Here is a 19,848-nt window from a genome sequence, read left to right on the forward strand (position 1 = left end):
AATTCAACTGTGAACCTAACAATTTTATAGCCACTTTTGAAAGAGATGTTTCTTTGCTCTGGAAACTGTTATTGAGTATGTTAAAGCTGTAATGAAATACTTCTTCTAAAAAAATTTAAAAATTATTTTAAAAAAAGATCAGTTCTTCCTCACCCAGCAGTGATCAGCTGCCAGTCGTTCTTTGGCTAAGATTGGGGCCTGCTGCCCATTTCCATAATTTTATTCTGGGTTTTTGTCTGCTTGAATTTGCATGGGTCTTATGCATGCTGACACCACTGCTGTAAGTTTGTATGAGGAGCCCCAGGAACCTGTAAGACTCTGTTTCCATATGGTCATGCACTTCCTCCCCAGGCTCTTACATGCTTTCTGTCTCCTCTTCTGCATTGGTCCCTGAACCCTGGGTGGGTGACGTTTAATAAAGGAGTCCTGTCCAAGGACCCACACTCTGCAGACTCTTATTCTCTATGCTGTTTGCATCCTTTTGTGTCCGTGTCTCTCTGTTGCATGAGGGAGCTTCATTGATCAGAGTCGAGAGGTGCATTAGTATTCTCCCTACCCCTTGTTCCACTGTGTTCTGTGGGCTTTAAGAGCAGAGGTTCCATTATAGATGTATCACTTGGAGTTGGGAAATTCACAGGCAATTTCTGTGTGTGAACAGTTCTGGAACTCTGTAATAATCTCCATCTGTTACAAAAGAATCTTCTTTGATAAGTGGTGACTGGTATACTTGTCTGCAAATATAAAGATCTGTATTTAGCACATAGTAAGAAATTACATTTGTCTAGGGATGTGACAATCTTGGGGTTTTTCCAAGATCTATGACCTCTCCAGCTATGCCTATTTGGCTATGTTTACAGTGCCACACATGAATTTCCTCCCACTGAGTGGGCTTTAAGTCCAAATTAAATAGCTTTTGATGATCCCCAAGATAAAAGTGCTAGTACTGCCCCAATATAGTTTGCTGTGCTAGTTCTTCACTTTGTTTTTAAATGCAAATTGTTGAATTGCCATTCAGAATGAATCTGAAACTCATCTACGATTCCACAGATGGGAACCAGTGAATCTGGGATTTGAAAAATCAGTCATACTCCAAAACTCAAGATCTTTGACTGAGTCTGGTGACATAGCCATGCAATTCTAGCATTTGGGAGGGAGGCAGGAAGATCAGGGGTTCAAGTCATCTTCAGCTGCATAGAAAGTAAAAAAGCCATCCTGGGTCTTGTATACAAGACTCTGTTTTGAAAAAAAATGCCAAACAAGCAAACAACAATAGCAAAAAAGATTTTTTGTTTAATCTGGTGTTTCAAAGCACTAGGGTGATATGGGCTGTCTTTGGGAGCTGAAGTGTGTTTGAGGATGTTTATTAGTTTTCTAGGCCTATGGTAATAAAGTATCACAAGTTGGGGGACTGGAGACAATAAAAATTGATTCTCTTACAATCTACTGTCTAGAAGTTGCAAGTATAAGATCGTAGCAGGTCAGGCTCCCTAGGAAGCCCATGGAAAAGAATCCTTCCTTGGGTCTTACAGCTTCTTATAGCCCTTAGCATCCCTTGACTGGTGGCAGCTTCACTCCAGCCTCCGCCTCCATCTTTACATAGTTCCTTCCCCCGCATGCCTGCATCTTCATAGGCTATGCTGCTCCCCGTGTCTTTTCTTGTAAGGAGACCACACTTAACTGAATTAAAGGTACACTCTAACATGATATCATAACTAATTACCTCTGAAAACACCATATTCCCAAATGACATCCTTTTCACACATGCCAGAGACTAAGACTCCAACCTGTCTTTTGGGAGACACAGTTCAGGTTGTAATAACAGATAAGAAAGGGGTTCCTTATCATCAACCCAACTTTTACGAGTGATGTAATGCTTTTACTCATGTAGTTTTGGGCTCCCAGAAAAACTTTATTGGAAAGAGAATCACTACCATGCATGATATTGACTCCAATGATCCCTAGCATGCCATGCTTAAGAAAGAAAGAAGAACGAAAGAAAGAAAGAAAGAAAGAAAAGAAAGAAAGAAAGAAAGAAAGAAAGAAAGAGGCACGTATCTATCACTGGACTGGCTTAGAAATCACATTTATGCCAAGCAGCATAGTAGTGATTTTCCTTCTATGGTCCCTGATTACTTTCAGCATTGCAGGGTCCAATCAGCTAGAAACTGCTCATGGATGTTGGTCTGGAACCACCACTAGGGATATATGAATGGCATCACCTGACTTTTTTGCACCACCCCATTCTCTTTGAGCCCCTTTGAGTTGCCATATGGGCAATGCCTGTGTGGTCTGTTCTCTCTCAGGGGCTCCATGTCAAGTATTCCACCCCTCAGGCTTTCTGGTGCCCTTGGACCCTGCAGTTCCTTTAATTAAAGGCAGTGGGTGGTATGATGACAGGGTTATTATTGTGGGTAGTTCCCTTAGGAGTAGGGAACACAGTGGCCCTAATTTTCCTATCTGTGTCACTGAATCCGACATTACGGAGGGTGAAATCTAAAAGGGACAGTATGCGTCTTTTCTGACTTGTTCTGTTCTGTCCGCTTCAGATAAACCTCAGGCATCAGTCACTCGGGAGGTGTTTGCCAGGTTAACTGGGTGCTGTGTCTTTGAATACATTGCCGTTCTGGTTTTGCTTCACTGCAGAATGAACAATGATGCTCTCCTGAGTGTCAAATCCAGACGTTCCAGGAAGGGCTCTGTAGGTTAGTGGGAATGAAGCTCTACTACTCAAGTGTAATGAGCCAAGAAAAAACATCTTGTTTATTTTATTATTCTTAATTGTTTTCAGCACTAGTGCTTACCCATGCCCTGGCTATGACTGGCTTCTCTGCCTCACTGTGACTTTGGAAGGTACACGATGCTCACTCAGCTTTGTCGGCACAAATTTAAAAAGGAACAGTCTGGCTTGGGGAATTGACCTTAAATGATTACCAGGGACAGAGCGTTTGCCAATTAATTATGAGCTGAATATTCAATACAGTCTTTTCATTGCTCCAGTTAAAGTTTCTTGTCACACAAGAAAAGGTCTTAAAAATGAGCAGCAGGTCATAGTATATTCTTTTACAAATCCAGTATTTATTTTATTTTTATGTACAAAAAGTAAATTCCAAATGAACATAAAACCAAGTAAACATCCTTTTTGGCTGCATTAACTTGAATTGCCTATTACCTCATAGTCACAAATAACCATATTTACAATAGATGATCACAGAATGTCACATCTTATGGAAGGAATGTCCATTTTATAGAAGGAATGTGATATTTAAATATTTGAAGAATATTAAATAGAGAAAAAGGTATCATAAAGCAACCCAAGAGTCAGAAGATTCTCATAAAATCAGTCTGTTAAAATAATCCAAACATTAAATCTCCAATTGATAATGACAACTCAAGGGAGCCCCACCCAGCACTGGGTCCAGAAGTTCTTCCTGGTCATTTTGTATTTCTAATTTTCCCTGAGGACATGGACCACTGATATGTGGGAAAAATACAATTAAGTTGTGGGATATCCAAATGGGGTTCAGAGAAAGATCATACCATTATTTCCATAGAAGATTCTGGCAGCAGGAGAATTATTCTGAATCTCACATAGCAATAGTGTGTTGGGGGAACCCACAATGTCCCTGCTGATTCCCAGAAAAATAGCCACAACCACGGATCATCCATGACGCCCACAATAACCTCTCATATGGAAAGACTTTTAAATAAATGGAGTCTTGAAGTTTTACCCTGTTTCCTAAACTTAGTTATTAAGAGGATTTTAAAAGAAACATTTTTTTGCTTCTCCATATCCCTCAGGTAATCCGCCTATAGGTTTTTATTACACCAGCCACTGGGCCAATTCCCTTACCTGGGACCTGCGTATTCAACTGTCTTGTAAGCTGGTTTCACTTTCATTAGAGCAACTGAAGACACAAATCAATTGCTCTGATTTCTGAACACCTTATGCATATCTTTAAAAATAACATGAGGAAAAGAATAGACTAAAAAATTCAGTATCTGTAGTTTTTGAAACTACTATCATTTTAACATGAGCTCAGTGCTGACCTTTTCAGATCAATCATAAATAATAAATTCTCCCAAGAGAAGTGTTTCTATTGGAAAACGAGAAAAAAAGCTAAACTAAAGCTGTTAACACCTCTACCATAAATATCAGTCACTTTTGGCTTAGCATGCTTTGAGGGGTACTAAAAATATGCAAAAGCTCCTATGAATATATACCTTGGTTTACACAGACAGAATGTATGAAATGTTTGGTCTATATCTGCTGTTGATATAGTGTCTAAGTATCAATACTATCATTACACATATTTTCTTTTCTTGTGGTATTGGGGATCAAACATAGGCTTTGTACATACCAGGCAGGTGCTTTCCCACTGACATATACCCTCAGGCCCAAATTTTCTTTAATACATAATAATAATCCAACACACATATAGCTTTGACCAACCTTTACTGTGGAGGGACAAAAATCAATGAAAAAATCCTATGCCAAGTTGAAATTAAATGTGTAGCAATTATGGATTGCTTGCAAGATGATGAAAGAATGCTAGAAAACAGTTTTCCCCATGTAACTTCCTTTGTGTTTTGACAACCATCTATATATCCAAAAGATCATCTCCACTTTCATCACTCTCTACAGTCAGCTGTCTGGTCCACCACTTCTTAACTTCGGAGCCACAGGAAGCTGTGTCGGGCATGGGATTCATCTTGCATACCACAGACTTCATTGTTGTCCTCCCTCCAAACCGTAGGTTGACCGAAGACACAGAATGGCTTATTGGTTTGGGAGCTGTGGAATGAACAAGAGTCTTGTGAGCAACTTGGTGTTGCCTCACCTTACTGCAGTCATTCCTGGAGAACCACACAACATTCGGATCAGCAATACTTTGGGCTCCCAAATTTTATCTCTAGATGTTAAATAAGAAATATTTTCAGTTTGATTTTTCCAATAGATTTTCAAAACTATGCTCGAGGGCAACTAATCATGGCATTTGGGAAAATATGCTGCTGGCCCCTTTCACTTTGAAAAAATTATGAAAATTAGAAATGACTAGCAGTTCCAATTTGGGTAAAACAAAAGTGGCATGAAAGTCTGTATGAGCTGGTATTCATTAGCATTTGCATATAAAGGGGAAAAAAACAAACAAAACACAAACAAAACACCAAAAAAAAAAAAGGGAGGGGTGTAGTCCAAGATAAGGAGAGAGAAGGGAGGCAGGGCAGGTGTGGGAAGCAGAGGTGACTTTGAGTTCCCCTGGCTCTGGTCTTGGGTCCTATGTGTCATCTACAGATATTAGCTACTGGCAAGTGCATGTCTAAGAACCTAAATTTCCTCCTTTGTAAATGAAGAGAATTAAAGGGTCTTCACTGTATTTCTGTGAGGCTTAAGGTAGATGAAATGATGTAACAAAGTGGCTGCTGTGATGCCTGGTGCACTGCTGGTGCCTCCTTGAAATGCTCTTTTGATTTCCCTTTACCCCTCCATCAAACTCAGCATGTTGCTAATAGCATGGCTTTATGGCTACCACCTTTTTGACGCTGGGATGACATGGACTTGGACCATTGGAAGTGCTTTGACAACATTCCTTCATTTGTCCATTTAAGGGATGGTACATTCTTCCTACGTCATCTCTTTTATCTGCCTGTGGTGTTGGACCTGCAGCTTGGGCCATGTCCTCACACTTGTGTCTGGAATGCTCTCAGATCTTCTAGCCTGTTGTGTGCCTTTAGGTGCTGCCAGAGGCAACTGGCTCTGCACTATTGCCACACTGGTCTTCCTAAATCAAGTTTCCAAATGTCACCTGCTGCTCAGAAATCTTTACTGTCTAATTGCCTGTAGGATGAAACTAAAACTATGTACCCTCTCTGATCCCTCATTAGGTCTTTGGATAAAAAAAAAAGCCATTTTCTTTGGTTGTGGTGACTTTAAGATACACGGAGCCTCTCTAGTTTCAGAATGTAAGCTGCACTGCCTTCTGCTTTGTGGAACAGACATGTGGCAGAAGACTTTTGGGGGTCACCCATCTTCTCGCTTGGATGGGGCTGAAGTTAAACCTGATTAAAAGATCAGATGAAACCTTATTTCACCATGGACTCAGATCTCTACAGAGAGCAGGTGCAGAAGGCACTGGGCTGAATATAGAATTGCTCTCCTCCATTCCTGAGAGTCTCTTCATGAGTCTATCTTAGCTTTCCAGAACCTCATTCTGGAAAAGTCAGAAAATGTGGAAAATATTTGAGTCATGATGATTAACTGAGGGAACACAGGCAGTGCACTTGGATCAGTGATTGGCACACAGTAGTCAGTGCTACAGGAAGGTTTGTCCTGGCTATCCTTGACAAACCTTGAGGTAGAGAAGCCCACATGAGGGTGGTAAGATGCTCAGGTACACAGTGTGTGTTAGGGTAAAGTGGGCCTAAGCCTTTTCTGAAAACTCCATGGCATTTTCTGAATGATCATATCTACCCATTTCTTCTTAGATTAAATAAGGTTTGCCCATATTTGAGATGCCTTGACTGTACCCAGGAAGCCCTTGGAAACCTCTTCCTCCTTTCTTTCTGGATCTTGGCTGTAACATCTCATTTTGTTAACAGGTGCCGTCTTCTCAGGGATGGCAGCTGAAAATGAGGGCCAATACAGTTCAGAGAAGTTACTTTGAGGAGAATGTTTGATGAGGGGATACATTTTCATTGTTTCATTGTCTAGCAACAAGCAGATACATACCCTGGGTAAGTCTGAAATGTCCCCCAGAGGCCCATGTGTTGGAGGCTTGGCCCCAGCTTGTGCTATTGGGAAGTGGTGGGATCTTAAGAGGTGGGGCCTACTAGGAGGTCTTAGGTCAACTCGGGTCATACCCTGGAAGGAGATTGTGGAACATCAATCTCTTTCCCTCTTTCTTTTCCCAGCTGTGGTGGGGTAAACAGCTTCCTCCATCACACATTCCCGCCATGCTGTGCTGCCTCACCACAGGCCCAAAAGCAACAGACCAGCTGACTGTGGGGTGAAACCTCCAACACTGAGTTTTTTTAAAAGCTACTTATCTCAGGTATTGGTTACAATAACAGATAGCTGACTAATATAGACCTGCATATTATCTAAGACCCCAAACAAAGTAAATTTCTCTTAAATGACCCCCAAACGGTAGAGAAAGGACTGATGTACTTACCTGAGGGCAAACGCCATTGTCCAAACTTTCTTTGGGGTTTCCCAGGATCAGCTGCATCCTGGCGGTTTCCTCCTCTGTCCGACAGTGTAGGGCTCAGGAGCTGCTGCTGGCTGCTTGTCTACGTGGGAGAAGAGTTGGTTGTGGATATTAAAAAAAGTGTCACAAAATATGCATGTGGCACTGTATTATAATCAATACATATATCAAATATTCAATGATGGAATCAGGGCAACTGCCATTTTCAGTTTCTCAAATATGTATTATTTCTACATGTTTGGAATATTGATATTCTCCTAATTGCTTTGATACATATCAGAGATTGTTGTAGACTATATGTGACAGTTATTTTTGTCAATTTGATGGGATTTAGAATCATCTAGTCTGTGTCTATGAGAATATTTTTGGAGAGGTTTAACTAAGGTGGGACGATCTAACTGAGGTGGGAAGATCTGCTCTGAGTGTGGGCATCTCATGGGTTGGGGTCCTAGATTGAATAAAAAGGAGAAAAAACAAGTGGGGCACTGGAATTCCTCTCTCTCTCTCTGCTTTCTCTGATACAACGTGACCAACTGCCTACCACTCTTATCACCATACCTTCCCCACCATGACGGACTACATACTCTCACGCTATGACTCAAAGTAAACCCTTTCTTCCTTAAGCTGCTCTCATCAGGCATTTTGTCACAGCAATGAGAAACATAACTACTATTCTATAGTAATTCTACTGTTCCACAGAACATCAGAACTTGCAAAATGCATAGAACTGGAGGGTACCATGTTAAGTGAAATATGCCAGGTACAGAAAGACAAACACCACATTCTGTCACTCATTTGGAGAAACGATCTCATAAGTTACGTCTCTTTATAATTGCTGTTCTCTTTTGTCACTCTGCATGGATCTAGGCCCACTTTTTATTATTATAAAGGAATAAGTATGGCAGAAAAACAAGTAGGAAGACTAACAGAAATTCACAGCATCCACAAGACAGAAAAGAGATGTGAAATTGGGTAAAAGAGTCAAGGAAAACCAAGGACCTATCATTACTTAGTGGGCAACAGAACACAGCCCTCTAGGTAACACCTTTTTCCTAGCATCCTGATTAGTATCCAACCTTTACTTTCTTCATGCCTGAGGACATTATTGATTTCTTAACCTCAACTGGAAAATGAGGCAGAGACAATAGCACTACAGGGATGACAGGGTGGCAGGGATTGGCTGTTTTGAGGCTGTGGACTTTTGTCAGCTCAGAGGTCATAACCTGAAACTCCAGGAGGTATGTCTTGGTAGGCAGAGTTATGTGATGGGTCCTGGGGAGATCAATGCTGAGGACAGCCTGACACTGGAAAAGACTTTCCAGGCACTTTACCTTGTCTCTAGCTCAAGTCTGGCACCTTGCTTTTTTCTAACCACAGTCTTATTTTTTAAAGATTTATTTTATTTATATATGTATGTTTAACATGTATGCTACATATATGCAGGTACCTGAAGAGGCCAGAAGAGGACCTGGAACTGGAAATGTAGGTGGTTATATGCCATTGCATGTGGGTGTTGGGAACCAAATGGGTCCTCTGGAAGAGTAACAAGTGCTCTTAAACCACTGAGCTATCTCTCTAACTCTTCACTGTCTTGGTTTGAATATCATTTCAACATTCCTGCTTGGCTTTTTGGCTACCTTAAGAACTCTGAAATCACTTGCCCTGCCTCACTGGTCCTGTGTCTGTTTCTGTCCCAACCTTATCTGGCTCCTCCATATAAAGTATGACCAGCTATCCTCTGGGCAGATTGCTGATGGGACTACTGTGGACCTTCTTTTTAACCTCTTTTGCTGACTGTCCCTGTAAAAGTCTGTATAGATGGTAGCAGCCGATTTCTTGGTTTCATGCTGGGGAGCACAAAATTGGACCAGGGCACAAAGAGGTTCTTTTGGAGCCTCTTTTGGGCCAAGGAGCCTTAGGCTTCAAGGTTTGTCTGACCTCTGACAGCAATGCTACACATCATGAGCTCAGCACTGCTGGGGGCTATGCATAAAGTACTGGATGGGATTCATGTGATTATCAGCAAATCATTATTGCAGCCACCATAAAGGGGAAGGACATCCCTGCCAGCTGCTTCTCACAGCACAGGGCTCTCCCAGATGCTGGCAACTGCCCTGTTTATTTTTTATAGACATGCAGAATAACTTTGAAAATGAAAAAAATGAAAACGGGCTGTGTTTTAGTAGACAGAAGCTCCTGAAGCCATCTTCCTGAATTCCACATGCTCCTCTGATGTCCAGCTAAGCTGTGATGCATTTGATTATTGAAGAGGGTTGAAAGTCAAGTGCAAACATTTTGCTGACTTTACTACAAATTTCCATGATGTACTGAGTTTAGCTCTTATGCATGATATTAGCATTTAGACAAAAGGAACAAGTAGCACTCAGGATATAGTATCCCTATACTATAGTTTGGATCTTTAGTGTCCTACAAAGCTTGGTCTCCAGTCTATTACTCCAATGAAGGTGGTATAGACCTTTTTGGGGAAGGAGCCTAGTAGAAAGAAGTTAGGTTATTGGTGGTGACAGGTGTCCTGGAAGGGGATATTGGGATCCTATCTCCTTTGTATCTCTCTTTTGCTCCCTGACTAACATGGAATGGGTAGTTTTCTCTGCAGTCCTACCATGATGTGCTACCTCACCACAGCCCCCACAGCATGGAGTCAACTGCCCATGAACTCAAAACTGTGAGTGGTGTAAACCCTTCCTGCTTCTAAGTTGATTGTCTCAGGCATTTTGTTCAGTAATAGAAAGCTGCCTAATACACTATGCAAACCAGTCTCAACTGAATCCTAAATGGCAAAATAAGAACATCTGGATACAAATGTTCCCATTGCTTTGGTTATTTGACCACAAAACAAAAGGTCTTGTGAGAAGTACTGTCACTTCGCTTGAAATGTTCAAATCCCATACCTCATGTCCTACCTCAGGTTGCGTATTATGATCTTGGCTGTTCGCACTGGTGTCCTCACTTGGCTGGGTGGTCTCAATGCTGGGAGGATTCAGGAATCTGCTCAGCTCTTGCTGCTGGCTCTCCCTCAGGCTGTGGATGATGCTGCATGACTGCTGCTGTTTCTATGGGAAGATGCTGTCCCTTTCAGTATGGAGAAAAAAGTGCCCAGCCTCTCTGCCCCCTCCTATCAAGTCACATTTTCTTCTCCCCTCTCTGAAGACCTGTAGGATTGTTGACCTCTTAGAAAATTCCAAATAAAAATCTTGAACTCAAGAAAGCTTGAGATTAGAGGCCTACTTCTACCTTTCCATTTGCTTAACAATTGGATTAGTGATCTCCTTGATTCTAGCTTATGTTTTATTTAAAGTCACTAATTCTATTTTTTCCTCCTTATTGAAGTCTATCTCATTTAATCAATGCCAGTCTTCCTTTTCCTGCAAGTTGTAAGCACCAGAGAATCTTGGGTAGATGAGGAAACCTTGTCCTTTTAGTCTGGACTTTGTGGTCTGGCCTGGTAGGACAATCCAGCAGTCCACCATGTCCTGGCCAGGACTCCCTGTGTCCTCTCAGGGCCTATGGTGGACATTTGGGATCTCTGGAACTAACAGAGCTATAGTGAGCCAGCTGTGGCTAGACAGAAGTAGGCAGGTGGTCTTGCTCTAGGGTCTGAGTAATGTTTTTCTTTGGAGACACTTTTCCCTCCAATAGAAATGCGTGCTTCTTCAGTTAGTGGTGTTATTTTTAAGAGCAGGATGAACAAATCTTTTATAAACATTTATTACACGTTAAGAAGTGTTTAGTGATTAGTTCACTTTTCTTCTCTATATGTGAAGTAGAAGTCAAAAGCATTAATAAATGTTAATTAATGCTTACCTAATAGAAGTACTCACTGGAAACACAGTATGTGCCAACAGAGTATATGTTCATTAGTATGTGAGAGCCTCTTACAATCTTAGAGTTCAGGAGACAGCAGACACGTCATTAAAATTCCATGAGAGGTGGTCTTTAGGGACCAAACAACATCAACTGTATGTTGGAACTTTTTGCAGCAATTTAAAAGTAGTTTTGTAAATTCAATCTCAGTAGATATTTTGGGGATTTTGTACGTGGAGATCATAAATATTTTAATACCCCAAACTCTTTTTTAACCTTCATGTTACAAAAATGTGATCCAACTGAACTGTGTCATGGAGCTTGCTGATGGAGATGAGGCTGAGTCTGGAGTAGAGCTAAGGCTACAGCAGCATCTGACCACCCTAAGTGGATGAAGTGGACACAGTTTAATGGGTATCAGGCTAGTCTCTGAAGAATCCTGTCAGCTGGTAGCATTCTTCTTTTCTGCCCCCTTTCCCTGAGAGTATGTATGATGGTCAGTGTTAATAGTCAACTTGATAGAATCAAGAATCACCTGAGATACAGGCATGGGGCATGTTTGTGTGGGATTATCTTGCTTCTTTTATTGATGTGGGAAAACCAGTCTTAATTGTGGGCAGAACTGTTTCCTGGTCAGGGATCCTGGATTGTATAAAATGGAGAAGGCAAGCCAAGCACTAGAATGCATTCATCTCTCTGTTTCCTGATGATGGATTCCACGTGATCAAGTAATTCAAGCTCCTGACACCTTGACTTCCATGTGACCAGGTAATTCAAGCCCCTGACACCTTGACTTCCCTGCCATAATGGCCTATACCCTTGAACTGTGGGCCAGAATAAACCTTTTCTCTTTTAAGTTGCATTTATCAGGGTACTTTATCCCAGCAACAGGAAAAGAAACGAAGACAGGGTGGGAAACCCAAACCCTGTGCTTGTGGTTCACTCACGGCCCGGATGCGTTTCAAACACTTCTTCAGCCACATGCGGATGGTCTGTTTGGCCACCTCCTCCTCTATGGTGTACTCCAGCTGTTCCCGTGCTAGCAGCTCTTCCAGCTGCAGGCTCTTCCGTATGTCCACGGAGCGATAGGAGAGCATGCTGGGGGACAGGGGAACACAGTAGTACTACAGGTCTGACTCATCTAGGGTTTAGACCTTCAGAGGTTTCAGAATCCAGAGAGCACATCACTGTAGCCAGCCAGTATGACATTTGATGCCACTCTTTACCAGGTGGGCGATGGGCTGGTTATGTCACCTCTGCATCTCTCTTGTGTATGTGGTGTTGACAATCTTGGCACCTACCTTACTGAATGATGAGGTGAGTTGATATCTATGGGGCACTTGTAAGAGTGAATGCCATTTAGGTGCTTATTCAGCAAAAGATCCAGGTTAGGTGATGATCTACAGTTCTCGCTGCCTAAGTTCAGATTCTGGGACTTTTTCTACAGAAGGAAACATATCAGCATATTGCTTCCACACTTTCTTCATGATTAGTTCTAATTGCTGATGGTTCATATCGTGGCTGAGTGATGCATGCCCCACCACACTTCCCTCTCTATTTCATTTATCCCTCGCTGTCTTCCTTATTAATTTCAGAAGACATAAAGCCCTATGAATAGTCACTCTCATCTAGCACTTGGCTCAACAGACCCAGACAGAGTAGTAAGTGAAACTAACATTTTTGGGCATAGGGGCAGTTGGGTAACTGAGCACATCAGGACTGAAGGGTCTACAACCAAAGGAGAAAACAGGCCCATCTGGAAGCACTGTGTACTCTGGTATAACCTCAGGACTCCAGGATCTCACTCAGATGTCTGCTGTGAGCTCAGGGCCACCACTGGTGCCCAAGCCATGCACGGGGGTTCTAAGAACACTGGGATATTGGCCTTCTCTTCTTTGCTAAGCTTCTTCCCATCGTGGAGGAAAAGAGTTCATTCATAAAATGCTCTTAAGTACTCCCTGACTCAAGAAGCTCAGTATTACTTAACTTCTATGGAACAGGGAGAGGCAAACCACTAGCACTGACTTATCCCAGTCCCTTTTTATCAGAGGCACCATTATGCTCCAGAGAGGCTGAATGCTAATTAATAACACTAGTAGGTCTGAGTGCCTCCCATCCAAACTACAGTCATTTTGCTGTTAGGAGGAAAGGTCATCATTCTGAGATGACATCAGTTCTCATTCACTCGTTTCCTGTCCCATCTTTCTGAGCCCTTAGCTTATTAATGGAAGGAAAGGAGAGTGGGAAGCAAAATGGATAACTTTGGGGAATTTCCCCAGACCCTTTCTCTTCTGCTCTGATCTTTTTTTGACTTTTTTTAACCACATGTGGATTTCTGTCTAGCTAAATGCTCCCAAAAGTTGTGACATAATACCCAACACTTAACTTGTCAGGCACTTGCGACATGAGTAAAATAGCTACTGCCAGTCGAGGGTGCTTGTGGATTTCTGTGTCACTGACGTCTCTGGCAGTAGAGCCTGGGAAGCATTTTTTTTAGGATAATGTTTTGCATGTGTGGATTGAAATACACATTATTATGAAGGAGATACACTACATTGAAATAGATTTCTCAAATTAGTTTCTTTGCAAAGGTACTGATATGGGTATAAATCTTTCTACATTGGTCCATTAAATAACATCTAGCTGAGGTCAAATGACACAGTAACATAAAACTAATGGTAGCATATAAATGATAGTTTAAGATGTCAGTCAAGGAAGTTAGCAATATGACCTGAGAATAACTATGATTTCTACTTGTGACAAGACATGGCTATTGTTAATGATACAGTTTGTTGCCTGAGTTCATCATTGAAGAAGGTGCTGCCTTTTAAGGAGTGGTTACTGAAAATAGAGATATAGGGCTGGAGAGATGGCTCTGGTTAAGAGTACTAGCTGCTCTTGTAGAGGACCCTGGTTTGATTCCCAGCACCCACATGGTGACTAACAACTGTCTGTAACTCCAGTTCCAGGGGAATCCAATGCCCTCTGCTGACCTCCGCCGTCATTGCACAATATGGGTGCACTTACACACATGCAAGCAATACACTCATACACACAAAATAAAAATAATAACTAAATAAAATATTTAAAAAATCAAATAGAGATATAATTATTTTCTTTTGCAAGGCAAGGACTCTCAAATCTTATCTATGAGACCCTTTTTAAGTATGACATTAAGGAAATCAAGGAACTCTCTCCTGTCCTTCCTCTTCTGATTTAATCTTTTTTTCTTTTTCCAGCCAAAAATGGATTTTTGGTTACCTGAACACTCCCAAATTTGTGACATAATACCCAAGAGTTAAATCTTTCCCCCCAAAATAAATATATTGGAGCCCTAATCCCTAGAGGCTCAGGATGAGACTTTATTTGTAAAGAATTTTCTGCAGATGCATTTAGTTAAAGTGAGGCCATACTATAATAGAATGGGGGCTTAACCCAAGGTGACTGGTGTCCTTACAAAAGGAAGAATTTGGATAGTCATACACAAATGGGGGGGATGGAGAAAGAGAAAGAGCCCTGTGAAGATGAAGGCAGAGACTGCTTCTGTAAGCTAAGCTTTGCAGAAAGTCACTAGAAGCTCCCAGAGAGGCCTGGAACAGGTCCTTCCTCACAGCCTGTCATGGAACCAACTTTGCCACCCTGACCTCCTATTTTTTGCCTGCAGAACCATGAGCAAGAAACTTCTGTTTTTGGCACTTCATTACAGCAGTACAGCAGCACTGGGAAGCCAACACAGATGCTGTTCAGAGAATGAAAGGCAGAACTGATTTTGAGCCTTTGTCCTGTCTGGTGCTCATAAAACATTTAGAAACTCTAGTGTTTTAAGCAAGGGGCAGGGAGCAATATCACAGAGAAGCCATGGCAGATTCTTGCCAGGCTCATCTGAGTGAGGAGTCTGGATTTTAGCTCCACTTTAGCCACAAAACCAAATGACCCTGAGCAAGTCACTTTACTCTTGCAGAACAGCACCCTCATTCCAAAATGAATAGGTGGGGCCACATTCTTCCAGGTTCCCCTCTGTGATGGCAGGCCACTGCTTCCTACCCCTCTTGCATGAGACACTGATTGGACATGGTCATTATGGGGCAGTGAGAAAGGCCACTTCCTGCCTAGGAAGTATGACCTTGCGTTATAAACACAACAACTCAGTGTGGCAGCTCAGAGGTTTTCAATTCACCAATTCAAAAAGTAACTGAACTCACTGGTCTCTGAGGGTCACAGCTCTGATTTCTGGCCTTAGGTCAGCTCTGTGATCCTGGATCCTGGAACTTGCTTCATACCTCAAGACATCATGGAATGTGACGTCACCACCATTGTGAAGCCTCTCCATCTCATAGCACATGTGCTTAAACAGGAGCTTGTCTTTGTCTAGGTCCACCTCCAGCCTCCCACGCAGCAGCCGCAGCAGGAACTTGACTCGGAAGGTGGGGATCACGCCCTGGGTGGGTTAGCATAAAGACTAGTAAGTTATGGGGCGGCCCTAGGGACTCACCTCTGCATGTTTGTTTGTGTGTGTGTGTGTGTGTGTGTGTGTGTGTGTGTGATTTCACAGGGAAGCCCAGACAACAAATAAAGCTATGAGCCAGGCCAGGTGGCACATGCTTGCCATACCAACACCTAGGAGGCTGAAACAGGATGATCAGCACTAGTCAGGAGGAAAGTCTTGGCCTCTTTGGAAGCTGAGCAGAATGATGTGTGCTTAGAGCGTGACATGGAATACTGAGCAGCCTGTTTCAGCTGATGCTCTTCTGGCTCTGTGGCTTATCATGGTATTATGGCCCATAGAACCAGGGAAGGCAGTAGTGAGAGACACCCCTGTGGCTTTCCCTGGAGCCAGCACTCAGGGCTTATGATCGGCAGTCTGTCCCCTTTCACTTGCACACTTGCTGGATGGGCGAGTAATCTATTCCCATGAAGAGTGTGCAGTAAATTAGTGTTGGTATACAACCCTCCTCAGTTTGGATGCTGGGGGCTCAGCATTTATTGTTTCTCTTCCACTGAAAGATAGCTTCCTTGCAGGTGTTCTCCATGATTAGAACAAATTACAGACAAGACAAGAAGGCTCTAAAAGAAATTGCCTGCCACGCCATCCCTGATCATTTTTGTGGATGAACCTGGTAGGCACAGGCTTCCTGGCAGTCATTAGCATCTCTGTGAATGGGAGTGTATTCTTCCTTATATGTATTAGGTAAGATCAGGTTCCTGTGGGTCACAGTCAAGGAGATACAATTGGATCTAGATGAGATAAACGAACCAGGCCAGGGCACTCCCCTGGGACCCCCATTTAGACCTCTACTCTGGCTCCTTGCATTTGCTTTCTCAACTCTTCTTGAAACTATTTGGACCTTCCCCCACGTGGCTTTCCATGGTTGAACTTTCTTCATTTCTCAGATGTCAGACCAAGCGTCATCTCCTCAACAGGCCTTCATGACCATCCCAGCTAAGAGATCCACCCCAATCCCAGCCACTCTAGCCCTTACTCTCTTCAACATGCTCATGACTTCTGACAGTAATACAAGTAGAGTATTTCTTATTGAAATGCTTGGGGTCAGAAGTGTTTCAAATTTAGTTTGTTCAGATTTTGGAATATTCATATGCATAGTGAATGATCTTGGGGATGAGATTAAAGTCTAAGCATGAAATTCATTTCTTGCTTTTTTTATTTTTATTTTTTTTATTTCTATGGTTTTGAAATGGTCTCATGTAACCTAGGCTGGCCTTAAACTTGCTAATATGTAGCTCAGGCTGGCCTTGAATTCCTGACCCTCCTGCTTCTTCCTCCCATGTGCTGGGATTACAGACATGTGTCATTCATTTATGTTTCACATATGCCTTATACACATACCTTGGAAGTAATTATATACAATACTATTAGTTCACCTGTGTGCTGTCTTAACTTGCAACATGAACTCAGGTTTGGGTTCTACCATTTTTAATGTCAAATTGGTTCTAAAAAAATTTAAAGTTTGAAGCATCATTTTGGATTAGGGATGATAATCTGTAACACTAGCTACCACCTCCCTTTTGATTGATTGCCTCCCTCTTTTAGAACATAAGCTCCGTGAGCATAGGGACCTTGCCATCTTACTGACTGCTCTACCTCGGTGTCTCGAGCTGCTGACTTTCCTAGGATCATGATGAAGAAGCCAAGGGGAGTGAGGGAGAAAAAGGGAAGAAGATGGAGGATTCTGAGGGGGAGAAGGTAGAAGAAGAGGAAGGAGGTAAGAAGGAAGAGGAGGAGGAGGAGGAGGAGATGAGAACATGGAGGCTGCTGCTGCTTTGGCTAACTCTAGAAAATTTGGGGTAAGCTTTATGGATAAAATATTTACATGCTAACTCAGCAATAGCTCAAAATGACCAGGTCCAGACACAATTAGTGAATTAATTGCTGGTGGCACTGAGAATTGAACACAGGGTGTTTTGCACACTGATCAAGTGCTCCAGCAGTGAGCTACAGCTTCATATTCTACTTGGGACTCCTGTGTGCTTTCATCAAGATGACTGCTTGAGGTTGCAGTGATAGTAAGTCTATGGAAGGCTTTCCCCTCTGGGAGCTGAAATTTCCCTTTCTCCTGCTTGAGCCCAAAGCTGATTCCTTTGAGTCTCCTTTGGCCTCCTTTCCCTGCCAACTTCTTACAAGTCAGAAGGGCAGGATGTTCATGATTGAAAGGGACACAAGGAGGAACTATTCTGTCCCTCTGTCCTCCTTGCATTTTTATCTGACTTATCAAGTCATACGGCAGCTTTCTGCAAGTCAGCAATGGCAGTTCCACATTCAATGTATATCAATATTAAACTATAAGATCTTTGAAATATGTTAGTCAGTCTCTTTGAGCTGGAACATAAAACAGTGATCTCTCTCTCCCTACTCCCCCTTCCTTTTTCCCTTCCTCCCTCTCCATGGTTTCATGTAGCCTAGGATGGTCCCAAACTCAATATGTAGTCAGAGAAGACCTTGCAACATATGATTCTGTTGCCTCTATAGAGTTCCAAGTGCTGAAATTATAGTCATGTGCCACCACACCCAGGTTTATGCAGTGCTGGGGATCAACTCCAGAATCTCATGCATGTTAGGCAAGCACTCTACCAACTGAGCCATATCCCCAGGCCCCTACCTCTCTTTTATCATCCACCATGTTCCATATGATTTGAAAGTGACGAAGATCATTGTAACTTAAAAGCTGATCCTCTTCAGTGGAATAAAACAAGGAGAAATTCTCCACAATTATGGCTTGAAAAAAAAAAACCCAAGAAAATGAGAAATTCAGATGTTAGACAAGTATGTTAATCTCTAATTTTTTAGAAAAAGTAAAACATCTATTATAAATAATAGATGTTATCACTCACAGTTACAATGCCAATTTTTAAAAGAGCTTTTAGTACAGTTTCCAAGTTGGCATGTTTTACACTTGGACTAAGCTATTTACCCAGCACTTGCCTTTTCCAAACATGAGGGTCATAGGCTCAAAAGCACTCTGTGTGTACACATTCATGCCAGCTGTCTCCACTCTGACTTGAGCGTTCCAGGGCATTTTTTAAGGGTTATATTGGGTCTGGGTGGCCCCACAGCTGGGTGAACAAAATATATCTTTCAAAAACAAAAAATGTGATATTTCTAGGCTGTAAAAGTAGCCTCTCTGATTTGTGTTCAATTTAATCCATGGGAAGAGCTCTTTGGTAATAATGATCATAATAAATAGGACAACTCTTGAAATTGCAATCAACTGCCATTTACATGCCTTTCAAAGGTCTTTTCAGCTCCTGGGTTGAGAGGCAACAATTTATAATTAATGCCATGAAACACCCGCCCCAAGCAATCCAGGATAATTACTTGAAAATTGTACATAATTATGTAAGTACCTGAGTTTGAGGAGATGGAAAAAAAATCAATGCACATCTCTTACCTACGAGCAGATTCAGCATGATGTAGGCGATGATGACATAGAATGAACAGAAATACATAAGTGCCCCTGCGTAATTTCCACAGTCTGTCGCCCAGTATGTAAATTCATCTGGAGTACAAAATGGGGGCTGAACCTGTGGGGTGGTGGGGGACATGAAGAGAGGGAGGAAGAGGGCAGATCTCTGCTCACTGTAGAGCTTAGTGAAGATGTTCTAGATAATACAGAATATAATTAATTAAAACCATCATGCAAGGGCCATGTACATCAGGCACATCATCTGCAGCAAAACCCCAAAGAATATTTCATTTACATCGTGTTTGCAGTCTTGTTGCACCCTGAGTTCATTACCATTGTTAGAAGCAAAATGCAAATAACCAGATTCCCTTGTAAGATGTTCTTCCTGCCATCACTAGCATCAAACTGCAGAAAGTCAAATAAAGAATTTAATTTTTTTTTTTCTGACTGAAGTTGCAAGTTAAGACAGGAAGGTAGACAATACATACCAAATTTACATTCAAATTGTATAAGAACAATCCCTACTGTGGAAGCACCAACATAAGATCTCAAAGAAGAGTCTAAGATTCAGCTTGTCAAAACCCTTTACACTGTGCAGGGATCATTGAAATGCAAACCACTCTGAGACACTGTCTTGGTTTCTTTCAATGAGAGAGACTAGTTCATTCTTTGGTATTCCCACAGCATTCTTTTGGTACTCCTATAAGGATTTATTCAATTCTGCCTTGGGTTATATCTGATTTGATCAATTTGATTTCCATTATTCATTTAAAATTTTCTAGTTCTGGGGCTGGAGAGATGGCTCAGCAGTTAAGAACACTGGTTGTTCTTGTAGAAGACCTGAGTTCAAATTCCAGCACCCACATGGCAGCTAACAACTGTCTGTAACTCCAGTTCCA

At 42.0% G+C, this 19,848-nt stretch overlaps 1 protein-coding gene across 1 annotated transcript in view; it reads right to left on the minus strand.

Moving 5' to 3' along the window:
- Positions 1–3,063: 3,063 nt before the first annotated feature.
- The window catches only part of Nalcn (sodium leak channel, non-selective), a gene marked incomplete in the record, with an annotated part of 412,798 nt that continues 396,013 nt past the window's right edge, over positions 3,064–19,848 (minus strand). Inside the window, 8 exon segments of the mRNA XM_017794878.1 lie at positions 3,064–4,792; positions 6,526–6,621; positions 7,170–7,287; positions 10,130–10,279; positions 11,978–12,128; positions 15,311–15,468; positions 18,146–18,261; positions 18,935–19,067. Of these exon segments, the coding sequence (XP_017650367.1) occupies positions 4,599–4,792; positions 6,526–6,621; positions 7,170–7,287; positions 10,130–10,279; positions 11,978–12,128; positions 15,311–15,468; positions 18,146–18,261; positions 18,935–19,067 (1,116 nt within the window).

The sequence above is a fragment of the Nannospalax galili genome, unplaced genomic scaffold (genome assembly GCF_000622305.1).
Source record: "Nannospalax galili isolate Female #2095 unplaced genomic scaffold, S.galili_v1.0 scaffold287, whole genome shotgun sequence".
NCBI lineage: Eukaryota > Metazoa > Chordata > Mammalia > Rodentia > Spalacidae > Nannospalax > Nannospalax galili.